The 24,022-nt window shown below is 42.9% G+C and overlaps 1 protein-coding gene across 1 annotated transcript in view; it reads right to left on the reverse strand.

Annotated features, from left to right (window-relative positions):
- Nucleotides 1-24,022, reverse strand: part of Ppp1r21 (protein phosphatase 1 regulatory subunit 21) — a 57,484-nt gene that overhangs the window by 8,111 nt on the left and 25,351 nt on the right. The window contains exons 10-18 of the mRNA XM_021644496.2: nt 22,779-22,880; nt 22,601-22,689; nt 19,472-19,608; nt 16,113-16,205; nt 12,952-13,079; nt 10,601-10,753; nt 8,261-8,353; nt 5,953-6,192; nt 930-962 (exon numbers count right to left, since the gene is read on the reverse strand). Coding sequence (XP_021500171.1) covers nt 930-962; nt 5,953-6,192; nt 8,261-8,353; nt 10,601-10,753; nt 12,952-13,079; nt 16,113-16,205; nt 19,472-19,608; nt 22,601-22,689; nt 22,779-22,880 — 1,068 coding nt within the window. The remainder of the gene's footprint in view (nt 1-929; nt 963-5,952; nt 6,193-8,260; nt 8,354-10,600; nt 10,754-12,951; nt 13,080-16,112; nt 16,206-19,471; nt 19,609-22,600; nt 22,690-22,778; nt 22,881-24,022) is intronic.

The following is a 24,022-nucleotide window of genomic DNA, read 5'->3' on the forward strand; positions in this document are numbered from 1 at the left end:
CTAAACAGCTGGGAAATGTAGAGGGGTCTCCACCCCCCTCTCCACTAACCTTCTCTCTCTTACCTAGGGTTAAAGAGTTGGCGAAAGGGAGGCAGAGGCTTAAATGCCCCAATAAAACAGAGTTTAAAAACAAGAGCAACATCTATGTATAAATATTGCTATGCTATGTTGACTCATGGTCCTTTGGAACCTCTAAATTTAGAAAAAAATTTTCACTCTTTAATTTTCTTCATGAAAATGTAATGCTCTTAAACATATTAATAAATTAAACAAAACTAAACAGTTTGGGGCTGCTGTTCCCGACTGGTATTTTTCCTGGTTCTACTAGCAATGACACATAATTGAGCCAAATTTAAAAATACACAAAGCTCATTATTACCTTTGACATACATAAGAGAAATCACGGAATCTACCGACCCTAGAACGCTATGTGTCATGGCCACACTAAGTGATAAGGAAGTCAAAGAACCTACTGACCTCCTAGAACCATTACATGTGCCCCAAGTAATGAGCTCAGTTACTTCAGTTTTCATGTACTGGTTACTTGCAAAAGCATGATCTTCAAATGTGTAAGCCCATGCGACAAGTCACAGCAGACCTGGGCTCACTCACAGCAAGCACACGTGGAGGCCCAGGAAACCCTGCCTTCCCGGCTGACTACTGGAGGATGACTGAGACCCTTGGCAAAGAACGGTGGCCCTACGGTCAGGCGCAGCTGCACTCTGTCAAACTGTGCAAGCTGGCCACTGAACAAGGTATTTGCTAAGCCAGGCTCTACACTATCCTCTGCTGAGGACAGCATTCAAGGAGTGAGAGAAAAACACTTTGTTTGTCTGGAAACAAGCATACAGAAAGCTCCTACAGGACTCAGTCCACAAACATGTGCTACACACGTACTAACAAGCACCATGATGTTGAGCGCATATTACCTCACTGTCTGGCGTCCTGGTTAAAATCCCAATCTAGAACGTAAAGAGAAAAACAGCGTTAGGACTGAAGATCTGCATCTCAGACACAGCGTGACTAGCTCATGTTGCATTCTCTTCCTGTGTGCGCTGGGGCACAGGGCATTGGTAACACAGGCCAGACCGCTGTGGACGGGTGCTCAGCACGGCTTCAGCACTGAGGCAGGAACTCACAACTGCTGCAAAATGCTCTATGGAAATGCTGATTCAGTCAACAAACTACCCAGAAGGAACAAGATGATGATCCCCTCTGACCCTGTCGTATCATTTCCAAAGCAGTAGCCAGAGACAGTTCACAATCTATAAACGTGTGGAACGAAAACCACAAGTAAATGCTGTACAAAAACTCAAAGAGAGAGCATACTTTGACATGTTATCAAGACATTAATAAATATTTGAAACATAAAACAAATATATATAATCTTAGATGAACTATAGAACAACTCTGTTGTTCTGAAGTTTGCTTTTATAGATTAAAACTTCAAAAACAGGACTGGGGGTGGTCAGTGGTAGAGAGTTCGCCTCATATGCACAGGTCCTACGTTCAATCCTAACCACTACTACCACCCTTAAAAGCAGAAAAGATGTCAAAAACAGGTATGACTGCAGGGTTCAAGCTATTGTCCAAGGTGGTGGGGCAGGTGGAAAGCAACAGGACTTCATTCTCAGTGGGTTCTGGTGACCATGGCCCCTGGTTGGCAGTCTATGCGTTTCTCAACCACTCTCAAGTGTATCATTCTTTTATCCCTGGCCTTCGACCACTACCTTTGTAGACACAGTTTTGTTATACAGCTAAGGCTGGCCATGGGCTCATAGCAATCCTCCTGGTGCAGGCAGCCTAGTGCTGTGATCACAAGTATGCCACCATGCCCAGCTTTCAGGAGTATTGCTCTGAGGGCTGAGTGTTATAAACTAAGCGTATTTAGCTACAAAAGAGTTTTTGGTTACAGAAGAGCCACAATTTTCTCCTCAGGGAAACAAAAGTAGCAATTTCTCTGTTTCTCTTTAACAATCCATTGATCATTTGACTTTGTGTAACCAAATATAACCATATCTGATGAACTAAAATGCAAAACTACATCTGTGTCACCTTTACTCCTCCTACTTCTTACTCTCAGGTTTTAAAACATGGTACCATACAGAGTCCTTCAAAGGAATAGTCTAAAAATGGAAGGAATGGTATGAAATGTATTTTTGCAATATTTTCTCATAATCTACTAATAAAAGTACAAAACAACACAGTCTTGTTATAACACATTTGGGAACAAAGATCAAGGAACTTAGAATATTCACGCCTTCTGATTATGTAGTTCTTTCTTACAGCTTATTCTTTGTTTGTTTTTTCAAGACAAGGTTTCTATGTAGCCTTGGCTGTCCTGAGCTTGCTTTGTAGACAAGACTGGCCTCAAACTCACAGAGACCTGCCTGCCTCTGCCTCCCTGAGTGCTTGAATTCAGTGATTGAATTGCATGCTGGGCATTTTAATGAAAATAATTAACATCTGGCCTCTGAAAGGCTACAGAGCATCAAATAGTCAATTTATATCTGGTATTGCTTATTTGACTTCTTGAATTGTAGGCTGTTTTCCTTTTGAATCCATTAACTCTGGACCAGGCAGGCTTCTTTCACCCAAGATAAAGATGCTTCAAGGCACCTCACTCACAGCTACTAAGGTTCACTGTTCACCTAAAGGTAGGCAGAAGGGATTTAAAAAAAAAAAGGCTAGAAAGCAGAAACAGCCAAAACGGCAAAACTGTGTCTCTTCAACTGGGGTCTACCACATGCGAGGGACTGAGCCAAGCCCTCTCAGGGGATGGAGCCAAGCCCTCTCAGGGGATGGAGCCAAGCCCTCTGGCAGGAATCCACCATGTGCAGCAGAGACAAAGAAGGGCCTAGCCTCATCTCCTGCCTTGACTCCTGACAAGCTTTAAAACCCATTCATGTTCCTGTGACATCTTCCTCCACCTGGACAGACCTTATCTGTGACTTCACAGCACTCTCTGCAGATGGTTAGCGATGCTTAGTATTAGACAGAGAGCAACCACGGGAAGGAGATATACTCCAGTGAACACGGTAGTGTGTGAGAATTAGGAGGCACTCCGGCTTTCCTCTGGCTTTGAAGAGTAAAGACGATGTCTGAAATAGCAGTTCATGGAAAATGCTTCTCGACGACATTTAAATTCCAATTAGACTTAGAGTCAAGAAAGTCAAAGAGCAGGAAGGAACAGCTGGCGAGAGGAGGCGGCACAGGGGTGACAGGAGTCATGAGTAAGCACACATCCAGGCAAAAGAACAGGAAGACACCTGAAGCAAAATGCACAGGGTACTATGAGAGAGCAGAATTCAGATTGCTTTACACAAGCACCATTCCACTAGAAAGACAGGTATCCCAGGGCCCGAGTGCCAAATGAATTAACTGTATCCTACAGACAGCAGGAAGCCCACAGGTCCAGGAGCTAGAGAGTACATTATTACTAATTAGACAATAGGAAAAGTACAGATGGCACTTGTGGTGGGGGAAGGGACATTCAAGAGGTGATGGACGGGAACAGAAGACAAGGCTGTATGCACACATGCTAATTCCAATGTGCCAGCCCCCAACACAGTCATCATAAGTGACCCAGTGACCCAGTGCTGTCCAGTACTAAAGGATCTTCATGTCCCTGGAATACTCACTTACATGTGGGAAAACAGTGTTTGCCAATAATAGGGTTCAAGGAAAAAACAGGCCTTGTCTTTCAGCAACTGACATCACCACCAAGTATACTAGTGTTTGATGCCACCTCCGCAGAAAGCCAAGCAGTGCAAGACTGAGTATGGCCTCAGGTGAGCTATTTCTCCTTCTCTCACCTCCTCAACAGCACAGTAGACAGTGTCTACAATTTCACACTCCTACAATCTAAGGACAGACTGAGATAATGCACTGTCATGGTTTTAGACTCTGGCATGATTATGGCAATCCCTGCCAAAACTATCAGCATCGTCTCTGGGCTAGTCTGTGTCATGCCTCCTTCCTGGCCACCACCAACTCTACGGCCAGCACAGAGTAAGTGAAAGGAAGGGATGGATGGGCCAAGGTGTCAGACATCGCAGCGGCCTGACCCACCCACTGAGGAGGGTGCCTCTGGAAGGGCTTCCTTCAGAACTCAGCAGCAACTAGGGCAGCAACACCGTCAAACAATTCTTGGACAGATTTTAAATTCTGGTGTTTTTGGATGTCTCACCCATGTGTGCCATCTAGATTCAATAAAAGCATGCTAGCTTTGCTTTACCCTTTTACATGTACGTACTTTTTCTGAACAACCTAAAAGAAAGCTCAGGGCCAGCAAGATGGTTGGGTGGGTAAAGGCACCGGATACCAGGCCTAATGACCTGAGTTTGATTCCAAGTCCCAGATGGCCAAAGGTGAAAACCTCCTTCTTTGACCTCCACCTCTAGCTCTGAACACTTACAACAATAAAGAAATGTAATAAAAAATAAAAGTAAGCCAATGACATTATAATGCCTGATTCTCAACACTGACATTTATCTCAAAAATGTGAAGATGTTCCTTTAATGCAGTGCTTCTCCACCTGTGGGTAAAAATCAGATATTTACACACAAAATTACAACTATGATGAAGCAAGGAAAACAATTTTATGGAGGTCACCACAGCATGAGGAGCTATATTATTAGGTCGAAGAGTGAGGAAGACTGAGATCCTCGGCTCTGATGCTTGTAATACCATAGCCACACCTAATAGATGACGAGTCACCTAGGGTTTGGACACTGCTGAGACACAGAGATCCAAGCACACCATGAGAGTAATACTAGTCTGTGTGTCTGTCAAGCATGTGCTGCACTGCACACAGGCAAGCCTGAGACACAACAAGGACGGCGGTGGCCTCAGTGAGTACACTGGAGATCCAGCATGCACCTGAGCTGCATCTTCTGGAGGCGCCTCAGCTGCCCAGCTCTTCGGCTTCCCAGCTCCAGTTTCCCAGCACCTCAGTTTGCACAGGCTGCTGAGCTGACACTGTCTTCCTGACTTCTCTTTTTCTTGACCTCTTTATATATTATATATATATTTTTTTTAAAATAAGTGTTATAACTAGAAAACTTTATAAAAATAATTGTGAATCTGTAATGCCAAGAGAGATGTTTGTTTACCTTCTAAATCGCAACAGTTAAAAAGAAGGCAGACACATGAGGCCCAGGTGACCTCTGACAAAACAGTGAGCCTAAGGGTTCTATGTGACATGCACCTCTGAGCTTTACACTGTTTGGGATAAACTAGGAAATTCTTTTAAAGTGGCACTAGCGCCATTCTAGAAAAGCTAGGTATTTGTGGGCTGGATATTTAGCTCAGTGACAGAGCATTCAGCCAGCAAGCGCAAGACCTAGGCCCAGTCCTCAGTGCACAGAGAATGAGGGCGGGGCACAAAATGACAGAAAGACCAAAAACTAAGGTGACTATACAATTAAGTATTTCATCCTTGGTTGAAAACACATCTTCATCTTGGAACTGTTTTCAAAGAGAAGCAGAATCGCCCTTGCTTTGACTTACTGTATGTTCTCTAGAAATATAGCGCTGGACACATGGACATCTGGCAAAAACCTCATGTAATTTAATGGAGTTGCTTTTTGAAGGCGACAAGCTGACTTTATTTAAAGCAATAAAAACTGATGTGTAATTTAGATGGGCCTGTTTATGTCTCCTAAACTCATATGCGATGATGTAGGAGGAAGAGCCCTTGGGAGAGGGCCCACTGGACATTGACAAAACAGAGACCCAGGTGGCTCATTCACCACGTGTACATGTGGCAACATGAAGCAAAGACAGTCAATGAGCCAGGAAGGGTACCTGGAGAGATGCCTGCTCTTAGACTGCCCAGCTTCCCACTGTTCGTGAGCCACCTGCCTTCTATCTTGTTGTAGGAAAGGAACAAAACAGGTTGGGTCTTTCTAGTTACCACTGAAACAAACTGCAGCACAGGAAGACACTCACCAGGCTGGTGCTCTGCACAGGCTCTGTCAGGACCTTTGCGGCAGCTTCTTCCTGGCTAGCAGCAGACCCACTGGCATTGTCCTGGGCCAGTGCAAGCAGCTGTGCACTACTCGAACTCCTCAGCCTGTCTGCAATCCGTTGGTTTTCCTTCTCCAGTTTGATTTTGGCTAACTGTGCTTCTAACATCCAATGTTCTTTCTCCTGCTCCAGTTTAGAAATCTTTTCCAAACTCTGTTGAACCTTAAAAAGTAGCAAAATTTTTCATCTTAGAGAATGATGGAGATAGAATGTAGTGGGGCAAAAACTACTAAGCAGGAACCATTAAAAAAAAAAGACTAACACTGAAACATTTGTCATACGGGACACCAAAGATACAAGCTTAAATTCAAAAACTAAACCAACTATTTAAAAATATGTATCTGTCAAAAGACTTCATGGAAAAACAGTTCAGCCAGGGAAGTGTGGATCTGAGTTTTTTGCCCAAAACTCATGCTAACAAACAGTGAATGCACACTTAAAATCCTAGCTCTGAGGAGATAAAAACAGGCGGGGCCCTGGGGCTCTCGGTAGCCTACATTTGAGTTCCAGACCAGTGAGAGCGGGCTCTCTGGGACTGCGACAGAGTGGATAGTGCCTGAGAAACAATAGTGGCTAAAGATTCTTCTGGCCTCCATGGGCCTAAACACAGACAGTGAAACGGAAGTTGAAAGGGTGGAGATTATGAAAAGCATCCGACACAGATGTGTTCCCTAGAACATGAAGAATCCTGCATGGACAAACATTACATAGAATTCCTGAAATTCAAGAAAAAGACACCAAAGCAGAAAAACAGCAAAAGCAGAAACAAAGAGTCAGAAACATTGGAACAGACCACAAACGCAGAGGCCCTGCCTGTCACCCAGCACCAAGGAAGCACAGCCACAGACACACAGGCCCTGCCTGTCACCCAGCACCAGGGAAGCACAGCTACAGACACACAGGCCCTGCCTGTCACCCAGCACCAGGGAAGCACAGCCTCCCACTCTCCTAAAACTCAAGAACAAAGCACAAAGGTGGGTGTTTGGGGGACATGTAAGTTTTCCTTAATGAGTGATGAATGCAGGTTTAGCCTAAAGGAGCACACACCAAACACCATGATTTAATTTACAAAAGCTCCCTATTGGCCAACAAAACGTCTACAAAAAATTAATTTGAAAAAAAAAAAAAAAAAAGGAAATAAGCCAATCGAAGGTATTAGAATGGAGGACAAGGTGGGGGGGTGCTAAGGAAGGCTTCTGGAGGTCTCACAGTTGTTCCTGAGGCATACCTTACACAGTGACTCTCTCTCTCTCTCTCTCTCTCTCTCTCTCTTTAGGTCCTGGTCGCATTAGTGTGTTTACTTGTAAGTGGCATGCATTAGTGATCTGTATACTTTTCTGTATGGTATGCTTTTGCTTTCTTTGGTTTTTCAAGACAAGGTTTCTCTGTGTAGCCTTGGCTGTCCTAGACTTGCTCTGTAAACTTGCTCTGGCCTCGAACTCACAGAGATCCTCCTGCCTCTGCCTCCCTGAGTGCTGGGATTACAGCCATAACTGCTCTGGCTTTATATGGTATACTTTAAAAAAAAAAATTGGGGAGGTTAGAGAGATGGTTCAGCAGTTAAGAGCACTGGCTGCTCTTACACAGGACCTGGGTTCCTAGCACCCATATCAGTGCTCACAGAGGCCAGAAAAGGATATCAGATCACCAGGGACTGGAGTTACAGACAGTTGTGTGCTGCCACATGGGAGCTAGGAATGGAACCAGTGTTCTCTGCTAAAACAGCCAGTGTGAACGAGGGTAATACTCTGAGAAAGCAGTCAGTGTTAATAATGATTATGCCATTTTTTCCAGTCCTTTAAGTAGTATTCCCCCAAATTATAAAAAGTCAAATACTAAAGTAATTTAAATGAATCTCTGACAAACCTAATTGATACCAGTTTATACCAATTTCTGAAACAGTAACTTCCATGCAATCTACTGCCCCAATTCAACTGACCAACAAATGGAAAACTTCTACTTCTACTTTATCCCTCTCCCTTTTATTGACATCCATTTGCAGTGCCATCTATAGTAGTACTCAGTACCAACTCTGACACCAATTAAGTCAAGATGTCCTACAGCATCTGTGAACTATACCTGTGGTCCTCATCCTGTGGCCTCAGTCTTACATCTCACAGTTGGAAATTTGACTGCTGGAACCTTCTGTGCCCTCGTCACTCATCTACCTTAAAACCTCCCTCAAAATTTCTGCTTTTTACCAGACTCCACAATGTTCCCAGTGCCATACCTGCTGTGCAAGGCCTTCCCGACTCTCTGTAGAACTGAGAAGAATCCGGCGGTTGGCCACTGCTTCCCCATAAGGCACAGACTCTGCGAGGGGCTGGGGGGAAAAAAACACTGTAGTCATGAAATAAGAACGCCTAGGAGAATGTGAGCATAAATGGAAACAGTTGCCAACACAGACTTCCTGTATTGTGTGGGAAAGGAAAAATGCATTTTTAAAGGAAACTAAGATAGGGCACTTGTCACAGCAACTTTACACCTCTCCAACTGAAACTCTACACACTTGTACCAAAATACAGGTAGAGGCAGGACAGAGAAATGCAGGAGCAGACAAAACACACGAAAATCTGATGTGACGAAGGCGCTTTCTGCTCAGTGAAGAAAGGAAGGCCTACAGAAAGAGCAAGGAGCTTCTCTACATCATAATCATGACAAACGAGAGGAAACACTTAAATTTTAAAGCTAGATAAAAAATATTTGAAGAAAATAGCTGCATGTTTCTATAACCTTGGGAAAGGGAACTGACTGAGACTAACCACCACAGAGGAAAAGATCCACTGGGAATAAAAGAAAAATAAAAATTAAAAACAGGAAAAGACCTGATGAGTGATAAACAACATAAGGATCAAAACTCGTAGAATGGTGACTGGCCCAGTTGGTACAGGCCTGCTGTCAATCCCAGGGAGCCTCGCTGTGGAGGAGAAAACTCCAGACTGGCCACAAAGTTCCACATGCATGCCATGGCGTATGCATACTGCTCCCACCCACAAAATAAACACAATTTCATATTTCCTACTTTCAAAAACATACTATAACAAAATGGTAGGAAATATTTCCTACATAAACACGCTTAAAATTCTTCATACAGTAGGATATGACCTAGATACACTGTATATATGTAAGAAACTGTCAAGGACTAAATTTAAATATTCTTTAAAACTCTTACTCTATAGGGAACTCTTTCCATTCTAGCTAGGAATATTTATTTTAAAACAGACTTAAACAGAGAGTGCACAGAACAAAAGCAGCCATGGAAAGCTAGTCTACCTCACTAGTCAGCAAACACGTACATCAGACCCACATAAGAAACTGCCCTTTGAGCCAGACAAATACTAAGCTTATGTACAACGGGTGACAGTCAATGAAGTGTAATCTACAACATTTAAAGTTGAAGGAAGAAAAAGAAAGGAAAGAAACACACTTATAATTATGTGGCCACTGACAAAAATCGGGAAATGCAGCAGTGCATTACTTTACTGCCCATCTTCCCACTCACACACGGTGCTTCCTTTTGTTAGACTATGTTACGTGAAAAACCTGACTGTCTCCATAAGCGCCATGTGTACAGGTGCACACAGAGACTGAGGCCAAAATGCATCTCCTGTTTAAACTCTTTTACAACTTTTTACCCTCCTAATGCATTGTGTATATTTCATACATATGATACACATGTATTATATAAACTGTTAATGATTATGGATGTGTGCCACTATCTCTACTCATCATGCCAATGTCTTTCTAGTATTTCATTCTCTGAATTTGTAGTGGTTTAACCATTCCTCTGTTGGTGGGTATGTAGGCTGTTGCCTGGTTTTCACCATTGCATGCATTGCTACTGTGAGTATCATTGTGTTTTAGAGTTTCAGCGACAGAACACATATAAATGCATATAAACAGTAAAGCATTCTAGGTAAATCATCTCTAATTTCAGTTTCAATTCAAAGGTAATCATAATTACCACCTTGACATGTACGTCTGGACCCTGTATACATTTATAAGTCTCCCTATAAATTTAAGTATACTGTATAGAATTCTTTGTCATTATTTTCTTAAACTTGACTTTTACTGTAACAATTTGCTTTCTGCATTCGGAACGTGCTAGGGATCTGTCAGTCACTCTGCATACCACAGCATGCCCACTGTACTCCTGTCAGAACGCTACAGAGTTTTACAGTATGGATGTTCCACGGTTCAGTTAGGTTTCCTTCGCATGATGAGCAGTGAGAGCTGTAGCCTTGTAAACATCTTCCAGGCACATGTGTAGAAGACTAAGAAGTCAAATGTTTAAAGCCATCCAGTTAGCGTGCTATATAGTTCTCCCATGCCATCTCTTTTCTGAGGGGCATCCCTGGCCAATGGAAGGCTACCTAGTGCCGCAGAACAGTCTACCTAATTTCTTAATGACTGATTCCCCTGAAAGGAATTGCTGATTGAAAGTCTGTGAATGCTTCCAGTGTTCCAAAAGAAAAACAGAAAAAGACACCCATGCCATGGTCCACCACCCCAACCTAAGATCAGTAAAGGTAAGTAAGTACGCAAATGACTGTTAGCAGCAGCCACAAACCTTTCTTAAAGCCTTCATGTAGGCGGCAGCTTTCTTCTTGTATTGTAGCATGCATTCAGCTGAAAGGGGACTAATGAATCCGCTGGCTGTCTTGGGCCCATAGCTCAGTGAAGCAATGAAGTAGTCCATGTTGTTGCTGAAGAAGGATGCAATCTAAACACAGCATGACAAGAAACACTCTGTTTTCCAACAGTGATCTAAAATACCTACCTAACAGCTCTGCAGGGGTTTGAATGAGAATGGCCCCAGAGGTTCAAAGTTACAACTTTTTGGGAAGGATTAGGGGCGCGGCCTGTTGGAGAAAGTGTGGACTTGTTGGTGGAGGAGTGTCACTAGGGGTGAGCTTTGAAGTTTCAAAAGCCCGTGCCAGGCCCAGTCTCTGTCGACATGCAACTTTCAGGTCAGATCAGACGTGAGCTCTCAGCTATTGCTCCAGCACCACACCTGCCCACCTGCCACTGAGTTTCCTGCCATGATCATGAAATCACCGCCCCCCCTGGGATTGTAAGCAAGCCCCCAATTAAAAGCTTCCTCTTATAAGTTGCCATTGGGGTTTCATCAAAGCAGCAGCGACTAAGATAAGTTCTTAGAGCAGTTTGAATGGAAATGAAATATCAGCTGCCCCAAAGCCTGTACTGATCTGAGGACACCTTCACAATGTGTGCTAACATGAAAACACAAATATAAATATAAGACGTCAGACATGCCTGCTCTGGACTGTCTCTGTCCCTCCTGAAAGCCAAGACTTACGCAGAATTAGTCTGCAGGTGGCTGACTAACTCTTTTTTGAGAGAAGCTCTCACAGTATAACTCTGGCTGGCCTAGCACTCACTATGCAGACCAGGCTAGCCTTGAACTCAGATTCACCTGCTTCTGTCCTCAGAGTGCCTGAAGTAAAGGCACACACCACGCTCAGCTGTACATGTTCCTCAGGAACTAGAACTTCTGTCCTGATATCATGATATCTATGTTTGGGTTTTTTTCATGTTAACTTTGAATATCTTAATATTACAACAGAATAGATATGACATAAGCATCTCAAATATGTAATAAATATGCTAACTTAGTTCTGTAAAATCTTAACTTGTTAATTATAAACAGAAAACAAGACTAAAGACTCTGTGGACTCTTGTCATTGACAGATTTCGCGTTTGTTCAGTCTCTGGAACAGCTACAAAGATCCACAATGACAATTTTGCTGAGCTATGACTTTGAATCCTACAGTGCTATATGGAATGGTGATATAAAGAAAATGTCTGGGGCTGGAGAGATGGCTCAGCGGTAAAGAGTCTGCTCTTCTAGAGGTCTTGAGTTCAATCCCAGAAACCACATGGTGGCTCACAAGCATCTATACCCTCCACTGCCCTCTTCTGGCATGGAGGTGTACATGCAGATAGAGCATTCATAGTCATAAACAAATAAAGAAATAGAATTAAAAAAAAAGAAATGTCTGGTGAAATATCCTAGCTACAAAAGAAGTTCTGGATACACTAGCAGGTGTTCTATCGTGGTAAATGTGAGAAAGTGATTTGTGAGTGTTCTACCTTGGCAAACATTGCTCAAAAGTAAGCACTCAAACTCCAATAGTCTCCAGGCCTTACTTCTTGTCAGTCTTTTACAGCAGCAAGTAAAACTCAATGTAGGTATTATATGGCCACGTGGCTGAACACTTGGTGGCAGCTGGTGCTCTCAGAGATGGAACTTTCAGGGGAAGATGCCTTATGATGGCAGCCCTTCTAGTTCCAGGTCTCTCGGCTTCCTGCCTGCAAACGTAAGAACACCAGCTCCACATGCTTCGCTGCCACCTCCATCATGCTCTCCCCACCATGTGGCTGCATCTCCTCAAACTATGAGCCAAATACAACAACAGACATTCTAAAGCGGACAGGAGAGACCATGAGGCTCGGCACAAGAACCACAGGCAACTAAGAAATGCTGCGAGTGGGAGAAGAGCACAGCAGTTGGTTATCCAGCACCCACACACACAGGTAACAAACACACTGAATGAGTGCTGCAGGAATCTGACACTGGTGAGAGACACAGGATGTCACCAGTGGACCAAAGCCAGGACAGCTCCCGAAAGACCTCAATCCCAAGTCCAGTTTCCACCCTCATTTTTTATACCCTAACAGCACAAGGGGGGCAGTTTTTAAAGATGTATATACATGGCCATCAGCAGGTCATTCAGGGCAACGACCCACTGCTTACACCCCTCCCTGACACACACACACTCACACACACACACTCTTATACTCCACACTCCCTGTATAGATCAGTTTTCCCATCGTCTTCTCCTAAAGGAGCACATTGAGGAGCTGACTTTACATTGGAATAAGCCAGAGCACAATTACCTTCCCTGCTCCATTAGTCAACGCCACTGCTGACGACAAGATGCAGTCATTAGTCGTTACCAGCTTCTGTGTTGCTGTTGGAAGTTCGTGCTCTACGGAAGCCTTCTGACTATAATGTTTGGAAATGTCTACAAAACATGGCGAGAGGAAAACATTACTATTTATGTACCAGTTGCACGCACCTAGCCAGCCTGTTTGTTTTTCACGGCTATTCCTCCAGGGTTATTAAGTGAATATGAAAACAATGATCTCAAGTATCAAGACGGCTGCTTCAGGTGGTCACAAAGTGAAGAGGAAGCTGTGTGTGTGCACGCATGTCTGTTTGAGTATATGCACACATGTGTGTACATGTGCCAGAAGGAGCCCTTGAAGCTGGCGCTACAAGCATTTATGAGCCAAGACTGCAACACTGGTCCTCATGATTGAGCATCAAGTGCTCTTAACCACTGAACCATATCCAACCCGTATAGACAACTTTTAATACACTTTCCTGTTCAGAGAAAAGTTACAAAGACTTCCTGTATTCCTCAGCCAGTATAAGTTATTTTTTGTTCTGTTTCTTCTTTCAGTACCAAGGCTCAAAACCCGGGCCCATGTGTTTCTGGCAAGTATTCAAACCTCTGAGCTAGAATGTCCATCTTTATATCTCGGTATTTCTATGCTATAGCTGTCACCATAAAGGAACCAACACACTGGCACAGTATGATTATGCGCAACATGTTTCTGAAAATAAATGATTATCCACTACACATTCCTGTAATATCCATTTATGTAAAAATTCAGTTAACATGCGAAATAAAACTTGCTAGGCCCTAAACTTTATTGTTTCGTTGAATGAAAACTTGACTCAATAGTTTGCTGCAGCTATAAAATATTATCCAGCTTCACCAGAAGGAATCCAACTCAGGTGGTCAGCCCTGATGATGAACTTTTACCCACTGAGCCATCTTGCTGGCCCTCAACTTTATTTTAATTCCACATGAAACACGCATTTTGATAACTCCCATGCTTCCTTTCTATACTAACCTACCAAACAAGCCCCCTGGACTTTCCTCCCTAAGTCCAAATTAGACCAAACAGTTATTACTCAGGGCAAAGCAGAAGGGTAGAAAGTTACTACAGACATTGTCTTACAACCAGATGTCGTGGTACAGGCCTGTAATCCCATACTCAGGAGGCTGAGGCAGGATCACAAATGTGAAACCAACCTATGGTACAGGGTAAGAGCATGACCAAGACAAAACAATGAAAACCGCCCCCACAACAACAGGAAGACGCCTCCGCTGTTCCCGTTAGTACGCAGGCTGCCCTTTATGGTACAGCGGTCTCCCGAGCTAGGTAGAGACAGACTGAAACTGTCACCCCAGCAACAAGGCCCTGGGACCACTTTCCAGCGTCACTCCTGTTTCCCACTTTTCTTTTGTTAAATTCATTTTCAAGAGTAGAAACAAGTTTGAAAATGTCACAGTAAAGCCCATTATTTCCTCAGTAAATTAAAAGAGATAAGTAAGTGAAAAGAAAAGAATCCAGTGGCAGCACAAAGGGCCAAGGAGGCCCCAACTCTTCCACCACCTCCATTGGCTCTTTCCAAACAAGAGAAATAACATGCTTTTTCCTGAGCATTCAGTAGCATCTTGACCTCAGAAAATGTACAAACAAAGGCATGTTAATATTTTTTAAAGCACTTTAGGGCCCTTAGGATGTAAGTGATATATTAAAATATCAATATAAATAAAATAAAGATATCATGATGTGCCAGTCCTGAGAAGGACACTAATTTTACCCCTCCTACACATTATACAAAACACTTCTACATTAAAAACAAGCTCTTTCCTGTAAAACTAGTCACTAGCTATCGACAGTCTGATGAACCATCGGGAGCCTGAGCTGGTTCCAGCAGTCCTTCAGATAGCTCCTGCATCTTCTCCCCATTCCCACAGTGTCAGACGGGCAAACAGGGAGGAGGCAGGGCCTCTAGAGGCAACAGAGTGCTGTGGACTCATTATACCTCAGCATCACTCCAGAAGCATAAGAAAAGTCCTAGAAGATGTCCTGCAACCCCTTAGCCAACTACATTTTTTTTCTGTTTTGGTTTATTTTGTTTTGTTTTTCAAGACACAACTTCTCTGTGTAGTCCTGGCTGTCCTGGAACTCACTCTGTAGACCAGGCTGGACTTGAACTCACAAAGATCTACCTCTGCCTCCCAAGTACTGGAATTAAAGGCATGCACCACCACCACCCAGAGACTTACTATGTTCTTAAAAGAACCAAATGAATATTGGGCAAGACCTTAAAATACACGTTTATTTACTTATTCATTCATTTGTTCATTCATTTATTGACACAGGGTCTATGCAGTGCAGGGTAGCCTAGAACTCAGAGATCCTCCTGTCTCTACCTCTCAATAGTGGAATTATAGGTGTGTGCCACTACTCCTGAGATTTTTATTTCTTAATGTTATGCTCAACAAGACCAGATTCAGAACAGGCATTTTAAATATTAAAATGAGCTTGGAATGTAGCTCGGTGGTAGAACACTAATGTAGCATGTACAAGGTCTGGGTTCCATCTCCAGCACTGAGCAACTACAGCAAAGGATGCTAGTGAGATGCTGGACACAGCGGTGCAGGCCCGCCTCCCCAGCTCTGCAGAGGCAGAGGCAGAGGCAGGAACGGCACAAGCTGGCATGAACTATATGGAGAGTTCCAGGTAACAAGACCACACGCTGACACTGTCTCAAAGAGATATAAACCAACAACTAAGCAAATATTCACAGGATGACGGGGAACTAGCATACTCTCTCTAGAGACCCCAGCTTTGGTTTCCTCAATCCTGCATGCTTGAGCCCTAACAAGTCTAACAAATTTTGCCGAATGCCCCTAATTAGAATCTCTGGTGTGCTCCCATCCACACCCCCACGTTAAAGCACTACAAAGCGCTTCTCGTGAGGCACTGTGCACACTCTTCTCTTCAGCACGTGTTTACTTTCAGAAGTGGAGCAGATTGCAAGAGCAGAAGGTCTGCACTGTCACTTCCACGGGAGCCAAATGCTCCAGAGCCTTTTTCTGGGTCTATAACCCTTGGCAGTATTTACTTAAGCCAAAATCAGGCAGATATAAAATGAAGGTTCTCACAGACTGCAGTTCTGGTTCATGGCTCACCTTTCATGACATCATGAAACCCATGCAGAGCAGCACCAACGTTTGTTAAGACGGAAGTGTAGTTTGTGCGAAGGAGTCCATCTGGCTCTGTACCTAGAAAAAAACCAGTCACAAGCCCGTGAGCATCTCCCCAAAAAAGCTGACAGTTGACAGTGTGCCTGCGTGTATGCTCATGCACACAGACACACACACACAACACTGAAGTCACACACCCAATAAAAAGAGAAAATCAGTAACAGCTCAGAAGGAACAGCACATGTGAGTGAGCCAAGCCTCCCCACAGCTCAGTTTGACTACTCAGTTTGGCTACTCCCAGCCCAGCCCAGCCCCTGGCATCCCACTCCACCATCCATCCCCAGCCAAGGCTCTTTCCCCTCTTTCTCCCAGCCACTGCCTACTGAGGCTATGTTCTGATCAAGTGTGGCCAAGAAGTGGAGGGGCCCCTTTCTTCACGTAAACCCCCACCTCTGAGATGGAGGCTCTACCTTGAACAAGTGCTCCTAAGAATGTCATGGCCCTTGTCACCCTTGGCCTACCTGATGCTACTGTGACAACTGTGCCCAACACCTGAACTGGCTCTGAGATTTAGCTCTAGGGAGAAGCAGTCTTACTATAAGGAAATAATTTCACCTGTAATACGCGGGGAGGCTCAAGCCTATGGCTCTCAAGAAATAAGAAACTGTGATTAAGGCTCAGAAGAGAGTGGCCAAGTCACTAAACTAAATTATAGGCAAACTTACCGCAGTGAAAAGAAGCAACCCACTGGGGTCAGAAATTCCAAACACTAACCTCAAAAGTTGTTATTAGATGTTATAACTCTAAAGGAGCCTGTATTTAATGTAATCAGCCTGTAAGTGAAAGATGCCTCAAGCTTTCAGAAAAGTCCAGAGCAACTACCCAGCAACCAGAGATGCTTACACCAGGGACTGATAAAGGAAGGAGGGTGAAGAGCCCTGAAACCCACTGTCATCCAGGTGACTGCACTGAGGCCCTGAGGCCCAGTATAAGTGCTTCTCAGACTCCTAAACCACACTGCTTAAAGGAATACCTCCTCCATGATCAGAAGACCTGCTTCCTAGGGATGTTGTAACAAAGTATCACAAATGAAAAATGAACATTGTAGAAACCCACAAGCTGATGCTACAGTTGCTAAGAAGGGATTCCCCCAACAACCAAAACAATCTTGAAAAAGAAGAAAGAGGATTCACACTTCCTCATCTCAAAGCAAAACTCATCAAAATGGTGTGTGACTGTTAAGGAGACAAGTAGATGCAGGAGCACCACTGGCAGTGCAGGAGTAAATTCACACAAGTGTGATCAACCGACTTTCAAAGAGGCTGCAGAACAAGTTAACAGAAAGAAGTTTCCACAAATGGAGCTGAGATACGTGGCGGTCACATGGAAAGATGGAGCCAGATCCTCACCTTGCACAACACACAAATTAGCTCAAAAGGATCAAAGACCTAACTGCAACAACAAAACTGTAAAACTTAGAAGAAAGCATGTCTTCATAACTTTGGAATTGGTAAGGGGTACTTATGTATGAAAGAAAAAAGCAAGACACCTCCCCAACAGAAAGAAAATAACAGTTTAACAGATAATTGAGTTTTATCAAACTGAAAAACTTCTGTGCTACAAAGCATGCTGTAGACAAAGTGAAAAAACAAGCCACAAAGTAGAAGAAAATTTGGTAAATTATATATCTAACTGTGGAATTTATAAACAACTGTTATCACTCTGTAATAAGAAAGAAAACAACTGAACCCAACTGAAAATGAAGAAGAGATCCAAACAAATGTTTCACCAAAGAAAATAAAGAAGTGGCTAATAAAGTCATCAAGGGGCATCTGACAGCTGGACAGCAGGGAGGGCAAGTCAAACCACAGTGAGAGTCTACTTCAGAGCCACGAGGATGGCTCAAACCAAAGTCCAGAAATAACAAATGTTAGTGAGGACATGGAAAAATTAAACTCTCACATGCTGCACAGAGGAAGGCAAAAACGGTGCTTTGGAAAACAGTCACGACAGCTTCTCAAACAGACAAACATAGTTACTATATGATGCAGCGAGTCTGCTCTTAGGTACAGATATGTGCCGCTAGGCCCAAAAGAATAAAAAGATAGGGCTGGAGAGATGGTTAATGTCTGCTCTTCCAGAGGTCCGGTGTTCAATTCCCAGCGACCACATGGTGGCTCACAACCATCTGTAATGCGATCTTCTGCCGTGCAGAGGGGCACTCAGATACATAAAACAAATAAAACTTCAAAAAAGGAATAAAACGGTAAGTCCACATAACAGCTCATACATGAATGTATGTAGCATCATTGCTCTTAATAATCAAACTATCCCAATTGTTTGATGGATATAGACATTAAATTTGGTACATCTGAACAATGGAATAGTATTCTGCAATAAAAAAGAATGGAGTATGGATACATGCTACATTTCACACTGATCTTGTAAGCTTTACTACAAGACAAAGCTTTTGAAAGCAACATACAACGGTTCACATAATTGTTAATCTGGAGCTGGCAAATCTGGAGACAGGAAACAGTGAAGCAGCTGCCTAAGGCTAGAGAGAGAAGGACTAGCAGAATAGGAAGCAATAGCTAAAGAACAAAGGGTTTCTTCAGGTGAGGAAAATGGTTTAAAATGGTCTGTACTGCAGGTACACATCAGTGAGCGCACTGAAAGCGACGGATTTGGACTTTAAATGGGTGAAATATACAGTAGGTAACTGAGAGCATTAAAAAAGGCAAAACCAAAATATACTTAATGCCATCATTTACATGCTGCAATAGAAGTTTCCTTCTTTCTTCCCTCCCTAAGTCCCTCTTTCCCTTAAGAAACTGCCCTAGCTTCCTGAGTCCTGAGAACACAGATGAGCCACCAGGCCCCGCTAAAACCATGGCATTCCTAAAAACATCATTAAAATGGAGGTCCAGTCAATTTCCTCAGTATTTTTGTCCATTAGGCCAAAGGAAAACACTCTGCATCTTTAAAGGCTCTAAGAAGTCGAGGCTGCTAGGAACACCCATGATGCTCCCTGTGGCTTCCTCAGTGAAGTTGTTATTACCTTCCCCCCATAGTCATGAGTCACCCTTCTCCACTTTAAAAAAAAAAAAAAAAAGGAGAGAAAAGGAATTCGTATCTAATGCATGGTTAGTGACAAACAGCTTACCTTAACTTCAGTCACAACATTCAGACCCATCTACTTCACTGCCTCTAACTCACTGCGCTCACAGTTTTCCGGGTGCAGGCCTGCAGTCCTGCTCACTCTCCCAAGCTAACGCTCATGTCCTCTCCAGCTCTGAGCTCTCAGTCCTTCATGCTGCGCCCTGAGCGCCAGTCTCACTCACTTGGCAAGGCGAGGAGACCGATGTATGTCTGCAGCTTCTCAAACACCGCTGTCATCTTCTTCATGTCCTGGGACAGCTCCAGGTTCCTGGCTCTTAATGCAGGTGTGCAAAGGGAAGATTCACATTCTTCTTCTAAACTAGGAATGGCAGAGTTTCAAAAGTCAGCATCTTAGAGGACTTCGTTTTCCTTTTTTTGTTTTGTTTTGGTTTTGTTTAGTTTTTTGAAACAGGGTTTCTCTGTGTAACCCTGGTTATCCTGGAACTTGCTCTGTAGACCAGGCTGGCCTCAAACTTAGATATCAACTTGCCAGTGTGCTAGGAGTAAAAGTTTGTACCATTGCCTGGCTTCCTCTATTCTTTTATAAAAGATTTTTTTTTTTTGTCTAAATGGTTACATACACATATACATATATACATGCAATTTTTCTATTTGTCTAAATGTCAAGTCTGCATGTATGTCTGTGCACCATTTGTGTGCCTGGTTCCTGATGAGGCCTGAAAAGGACATCAGACCCCTCGAACTGGAGTTATGGATGCCTAACAGTTACCGTGTGGATGGTAGAAGTCAAACCCAGGCTCTGGAAGAGCAGAGTGTGCCCTTAACCAGTGAGCCACCTCTCCAGCATGAAAGTAATATATTTTTAAATATTAAAATTATGTTTCCAAAATATTATGTGTGTGTGCACGTGCCACAGCACAGACGTGGTGGCCGGAAGGCAATCTGCAGAAGCGGGGCACTCTTTCCGCCGTGTGAATCTCAACAGGCCTGGCAGCACAAGTCTTTACCTCCTGAGCCATCTCTCTCGACTGTATAAACCTCTTAAAATAGTCATGCTTGTCTCACTGTTTCTCACCAGGACTTCTCACAAGACCTTTAGAATCAAATAGTTCCAAGAAACAAAAGCAAAATTATCCAAAATAACTCCAAGAGAAGGAGTGAAGGAGACCTGGATGGCTTTGTAGGGGTCACACGGGGGCACAACTGCTTTGTGGGACCACGGTCAGTGACCAGCACAACAGGTGGGGCTAAGCATTTCCTCATCTGCAGAATGGCCATGGCAGGGGCCCTGCTTTTTTTTCTATTCTACATGAGTGAGTGAGTTAGCTCAGTATTAAATACACAGAACCTTTGCTGGGAAAATCCTTGCATTATTTATAGAAGACATTTCATTTCACTGAATTCCTAAAAAACTAATTAAACAAAAATTGCTGCTACTGTAGGCTCAAATTTAAGTGTAAATACTTAATATTATCACAAAATATATTTTACCTCTTTCAACTTTAAGTAGATCCCTTAACTATAAAGTTTAAAATGTGGACACTAAATAATGCTTATTTAACAAGGTATCGTAATCAAGTAAAAAGGCTCACACAAAACTAGAAAGATGCCAAGCATTTCATGTGTCTGCAATCCCATTATCAAAAGGCTGTGGCGGGATGGTGAGTTCCAGGTGAGCCTGTATCACGTAGTCAAACTGTGTTCCCAAAACAGAACAAAAAGCTAGAAACGTGAACACAGGAAACATGATTCTGTCTCTTCCCACCCATTCCCTTGTCATCTGCTTTAGTAAGACAGCCTCATTCAACTCTGCTGAAGAACAGGTCAGCCACTCAAAGCCGCTGTTTTAAAAAAGCTGGGCCAGCAGGATAGCTCAGCAGGTAAGGATGTGCCACCAAGAGAAAGGATTTAGCAAATGCTTCAAAATAAAATCGTAAAGAACCAGATGTGCACACCTTTAATCTCAGCACTTCAAGGTAGAGGCAGGCGTATCTCTGCGCATTCTTTAGTCTGTCTGTATTATACAGTGAGTTCCAGGCTGACCAAGGCCACATAATGAGACATCTCTAATTAATTAATTAATTAGCTAGTTAGTTAATTAATATCATGAAAAATGTATAGCCATGTAAAATAACAAACACTTTTTAATGACTGGGTTGGCCCTGTTGTGTTTGTTGCTCTGTTTTCTAAGACAAGGTCTTTCATGCAGTGCACACTGACCTAGAGTTAACAATCCTCCTGTCCACCTCCCATGTGCTGGGACTGCAATGCTTCTTAAATATAACCTTAAACAAGTCACAGCGTACAGTCTATTCTGTTTTAAAGCCCGAAAATCTTCTCATATGCACAAACCAAAGCATTTGCTGACCCAAATACCTTAATAGCTTGGTATTCAGAAACAGATGTCACATAAAATGTATTAATTCTTCAAAAAAAATTCTTTTTTAAAATATCAATAAATAACCTAATTTATACTCTAATTTTATACTACTTATACTATTTCATATTTCAAAAACTATTTTTGTTCCTTGTATTATTCCTTAATTTAAAAGAAAATAAAGATTTAGGCGAAACTTCTGTTTGTAGTTTTAGCCCAAGTATCAAAGTATTAAAACTTGTCGGATGTGCCTGGTACATGCCTTTAATCCCCGCACTCAGAAGGGTGAGGCAGGTGGATCTCAAAAGTCCAAAGCCAGCCTAGTGGGCATAGCAAGCTCTAGGCAAGCCAAGACTACAGAGTGAGATGTTGCCTCAAAACAAACAAATAAAAAGCATTAAAACTTAAAAGCAATTTCATCAAAATTCTAATACATTTTATGCCTTTCTAGAAATTTAAGGTTGAATATTAAAGGTTGCTAAATATTTAAGGTGGAATATTACAGGTTGCTGAATATTTAAGGTGGAATATTAGAGGTTGCTGAATATTCAAGGTAGAATATTAGAGGTTGCTGAGTGACATAGCCTAGAAGGTCCAGAGCAGATAAAGATTTTATTTTATAATTTAAATAAGTCTCTAATAATATAAAGATATCATTTCAAAGATACCTAAGGATTAAGATTCAAATGCAGAAGTTAAATGTTCTAACTCCCTTCTAGACATTTACAATAAAGGAATAATAAAAACTCAAAGCCAAAATGTTTCTTCCAAAAAAATGTGCCATTCCCAATACTGCGAACACTGATTATGACTTTATGCACTGCTAAGTCAGCAGACTAGAGGGCCGCTGAAAACCACAGCTGACTGAGTACCCAGACATGCTGCAAACCGTCCAGGAGAATGCTTTCATTCCAGAGCAGGCAGTCCCTCCCGCAGCTGCCCAAGCTCCCCTGGCCTCCAGAGGAATGAATACCTCTTCAACTGATACGGAAGGATCTTCCGAAGGAATTGTACATAGGAAGTTAGATGGTCTGAAAACATTTTCAATTTCACAGTTGTCTCCTGGATAAAAAGACAGTTTCACAGTTAAAAGTGCAACCGGCCAATGAGAGCTCCCATTTCCTGTAGTAAAAAACAAGGAGGAACATTACCAGGACAGTCACAGTATCCTCTGTAATGCTCTCGAATAGATGCAGCATTCCTTCCTCCAGGGGGCGCACATATGCCGCATTTTCATGAAGGTATTGAGAGAACTGAAGAGGAGGAGAAACATTTGAATTAATTCACTGGAAATTAAGCATCAGCAAGTAGGACGTGGACTCGCTGACTTTTGCACTGGAATTCTCTTGAACTTGTTTCTGGAAAACATTCTAAGGCCCCAGACAATATTCGCTGGTCCCTATCCCAATCCAAATGAAGGAAGCAGAAGAGGGTTGACACATTGAACAATCAGGCATTTGAAAAAATGGGGTCGCAGCACCATGAAGAGCACAGTGGGCCAGCATCCCTGAACAGTGTGACAGAAAACAAACCTGCCCACCCGGCAGCTTCTATCACCCTGTACTCACTATTCAGGGTTACATCAAGATGACTTAAAATGTTTATTATTATCACTGATATCACAGCATGCAAACAGAGCCAGGGGCTGTGACTATAGTGTGTGCTATAGCAGTGGTATAGTGTGTGCTTAGCATGTGTGAGGCTCTGGGTTAAATCCCAACATAGAGAGTGGGGGAGGGGGTCCCGCTATATTTTAGATAATTTAGAAGCAAAGGGGTTTCACTTATGAAATATCTCAGCCTAGGTATTTAATTATGGCTCAAGTCTGAACTTCTGCCACTAAACTACTGTCTTATCTTCTACAAAATGCAGGTGACCCCATGGGAACTGCACAGTAATACTGTCGGCACAGATCAAGCACTCTGGGGTCTGCTGCCCATGTTTGTGAACTATGAGCTCTCAGATACTTTACGGTCTAGAAATGACTTTACACACTTTGGCCATCTTTTAGCAAAAGTTTTCCAAAATAATGAGGTGTTCCGGACAAATTAAAATTACAAAGCTTCTTTGTATTAGCTTCAATGGGTTTGTGGAGTCAGGAGAAGAGGTGAAAACCAAGCACCGCTAAGACCCAGGATGGCCACGGCTAACCTACCAGGTGCCCACTGCCAGACACACTCAGGCCTTCACATCACCTCATGTGTATCTGTGAAATGTGCACATTCCTCTCCCATTTTAAGGATGAGGAAACCACTGTAGAAGGATTAAGTAAACCTCCCAAGGGAACACAGCTAGAACACGACAGAGGTACACTGGGAACCCAAAGAGTCCGACTCCGGAGTCCAGGTCTTGATTACCTACTATCATTTGGGGATCTGTAAACATAAGTATGTCT

Source organism: Meriones unguiculatus, chromosome 1 (genome assembly GCF_030254825.1).
Source record: "Meriones unguiculatus strain TT.TT164.6M chromosome 1, Bangor_MerUng_6.1, whole genome shotgun sequence".
In the NCBI taxonomy this organism is placed as follows: domain Eukaryota; kingdom Metazoa; phylum Chordata; class Mammalia; order Rodentia; family Muridae; genus Meriones; species Meriones unguiculatus.